This window comes from Perna viridis, chromosome 3 (genome assembly GCF_037379345.1).
Source record: "Perna viridis isolate PV_CMFRI_1.1 ecotype Kerala chromosome 3, ASM3737934v1, whole genome shotgun sequence".
Lineage (NCBI taxonomy): Eukaryota > Metazoa > Mollusca > Bivalvia > Mytilida > Mytilidae > Perna > Perna viridis.
The window spans coordinates 52,713,857-52,716,781 of record NC_142447.1 but is presented as its reverse complement, the minus strand read 5'-3'; the positions used below and the strand labels follow the sequence as shown (position 1 = coordinate 52,716,781).

Below are 2,925 nucleotides of genomic sequence, written 5' to 3'. Positions count from 1 at the left end.
TCGCTTGCATACTTTTACTTGAAATAGCTTTTTTTGTCAAAGTGAAATTTATGTGACTGTTCAAAGACGACTTCTTTTGTATTATCAAAATCGACATGTTACTTCTATTTGCTACAATATTTCTCAAACATATCTAATGCTTTTGGCATGCCCATTATTTCTAATATTGTTTCGTTTCAATGTAAACCTTTTTAAGACTAACTTGTAAAATGGTTGGGATTCCCTTTAAAAGGCCGAGAGTTAACTAATATATGTAAATGTTCCTTTTAATTATCCCATTTACATCTAAAAAGAATAAATAGAAACATAAAAAACTAACAGGGGAGTACATGAGTATGTTATTCCGACACCGCTCATTAACTCGAACGATAATTAATCTTATCAGTCCCAACACGAAATGGTCAATCTAACAAAGCAGTTGGTGGATGTGCAAGAGGTTTCCGAACAGCTTTGGTAATAGCCGACCAAAACATTTGTTCTCCAAATCCCTCCTTATATTGAAGGTATGGTGTAGTGTCAAGCAATGCCCTGATAGAATTAATCATGTGACCGGAGTCTATTTGACAATACATGATCAAAACAAGCGCTCGTTTCCCGTCCTGGCGTCGTCTTTCCTGTACTAAATCTATTTCCCATTGACACCACTCGCTTTTTGTAAAATTATTACTCATGACAACAATTACTTTCCAGCTGCATTTCATGTATTTCTCTATGTTATCAGCTATGTGTTCTCCGAATTCAAAGTCCCGCAATCTTATACAAATATTTAAGCCACATGTTTCTAAATTCTTCAGGAGCACATTGTGCACCCACACACGATCGGCATCACAGTACACAACATACGCATCATATTGAAAATCATCTGCAGAGCTGACTTTAATGTAACCTTTCCTTATTTGACTGTAGGTCCGTAGCAGGTAGATAGTATTTCTGATGTTTGCTATACAAGAAAATGCGACCAGTAAAACTACAAAAACAATAAACACTCCTGTGAGTATAACAATAATTATAGTGAAAATGGGACTCCAGTCTGCACAATCATCGTCAGTGGGAGCATAGTGATCTAAAGTCAAGCCTTTCTTGTCATTAGGGTAAATGCATGAATAGTATCTCGGCCAATTTTTCAATTTTTTTGTTAGATTTGTAGCCCTGATGTAGTCAACAAACCATTTTTCTTGACAAGTACACCAGAAATCATTATGAGACAGGTCTATTTGCTCTAAAGAGACGAGGAAATTTGCTGGAAAGGACGATTCATTAATAACGTGTATGTAGTTTCCATCCAAAAGTAGGGTTCTAAGAGATGTCAAGTTTTCAAATGTTCTAAAATGCCAAGTTTTGATACGGTTTCCACCTAACTCCAGATGTTCTAGTAAAGGCATTCCCTGAAAAAGGCCACTAGGAAGAACGGTTATATAAGTTGAAGGCAACACCAGCTTTTTTATGCGTTTTAAACCATGAAATAAATCACACAAATGCTTTGATTCTTTGGGTAAGTAGTTTCGTCGTAAATCCAACCTCTGCAAATTTGACATATTTGCAAAAAGATATGTTAAATTATTTGGATGCATCTTGTCGAAACGAAACCCATTTTGAGTGAAAAGTAGTTCCTCGAGAGAAGGATGATCAAATGCATGACGCTGGAGTCTTCCTAATTGGGGAATCCAGCTGATGAACAACTTAGATAAGCTTGGCAAAGATGTAAACACATAATCTTCAATCACATTCAGACGATTTCGGTCCAATATTAATCTTTCTAAACGTTTCAAACAGCGGAAAGATGTTGGGGCTAATTTACGTATAGCGTTATCGCTGAGACTTAGGTATTCCAATCGTGGCGCTAAAGAATTCTGTGTTCCATTTTCACAGAAATCGGGAATTTCGAATATGTTGTTCACAGCAAGATACAGTTTAGTGACAAATTGTAATCCTCTTGTCTGAATAAAAACCATCTCATTATCAGACATGTTAAGCCATTTGGCGCTGTTGTCTAGATCAAGACGCATGAAATCAAAGTCATTGAAATTGTTCCCGGTGAATTTCACTTTGCTCAAGTTTCCTCCTTTCATGAATTTTAGAAAATTCTCTGGAATCTGCGTGGACAACCATCCATTGTTCTCAAATATTAATTCCGTGACTATAGATTGATTAAGACTTTTAAAAGATTCTTTGAGCTTGGTCAAATTTAATTTCCTTTCATGACCAACAACCAATACCTTGATAGTATTGATATCACTGAAGGCATCGTTGCTTATTGTTTCAATTTTGTTATTATTCAACACCAGCTTCTTTAATTTGTTACGAGACACATTTTGAAACGTTCCTTTGTCTACAGACGGGATTGTATTATCGATTAAAACCAATACCCTCACATACTTCGGAACTATCGGCACGTAGGTCAGTGATTTACACCAGGCTATTTCATTTCGACAAGTACAAGTTCTGACCGTTCCTTTACACGGCACTTGTTTTCTTCTTTTTACAGTAACGTTCGAACCCTCATTGAGAAGTAATAGCAGAAGAGGTATTAATTTACCGAAAAACATCTTAAAGTATCGGCATTTATGAGCGCAATAAATTGTTTCCTCTTTCAATATCTGGTTTGTGTCTATATGTGAAATGCCACGACTTCCTGCTAATCGAAAAAAGTCATTTTATCAATTAAACAAGTGTTTCATCTGCGACATATTATTTCATTCAATAGTTTGATATATTTAAAAACAAGGAAATTTAGTTATAAAAAATGAATTAATTGCGATTTCACATATAGTTGATGCGCCGATGTTTATTCTGACTCTATACTTCTTATTTTGTCTGACCACCAATATTTTACCTTGACCCAATGCAAATTCCATATTCAATAAATTGTCTCTACATTTTTAGTACTATGTACCAAGTTTATGTTGGGATAAAACTTTTTATCAG

At 35.3% G+C, this 2,925-nt stretch overlaps 1 protein-coding gene across 1 annotated transcript; it reads right to left on the bottom strand.

Moving 5' to 3' along the window:
- Positions 1-279: 279 nt before the first annotated feature.
- Positions 280-2,599, bottom strand: LOC148622863 (toll-like receptor 5). The gene has a single exon (XM_088573135.1). The coding sequence runs from the start codon at positions 2,544-2,546 to the stop codon at positions 402-404; it is 2,145 nt and encodes a 714-aa protein (XP_088429261.1). The 5' UTR covers positions 2,547-2,599; the 3' UTR covers positions 280-401.
- Between the last annotated feature and the right edge of the window lie 326 nt (positions 2,600-2,925).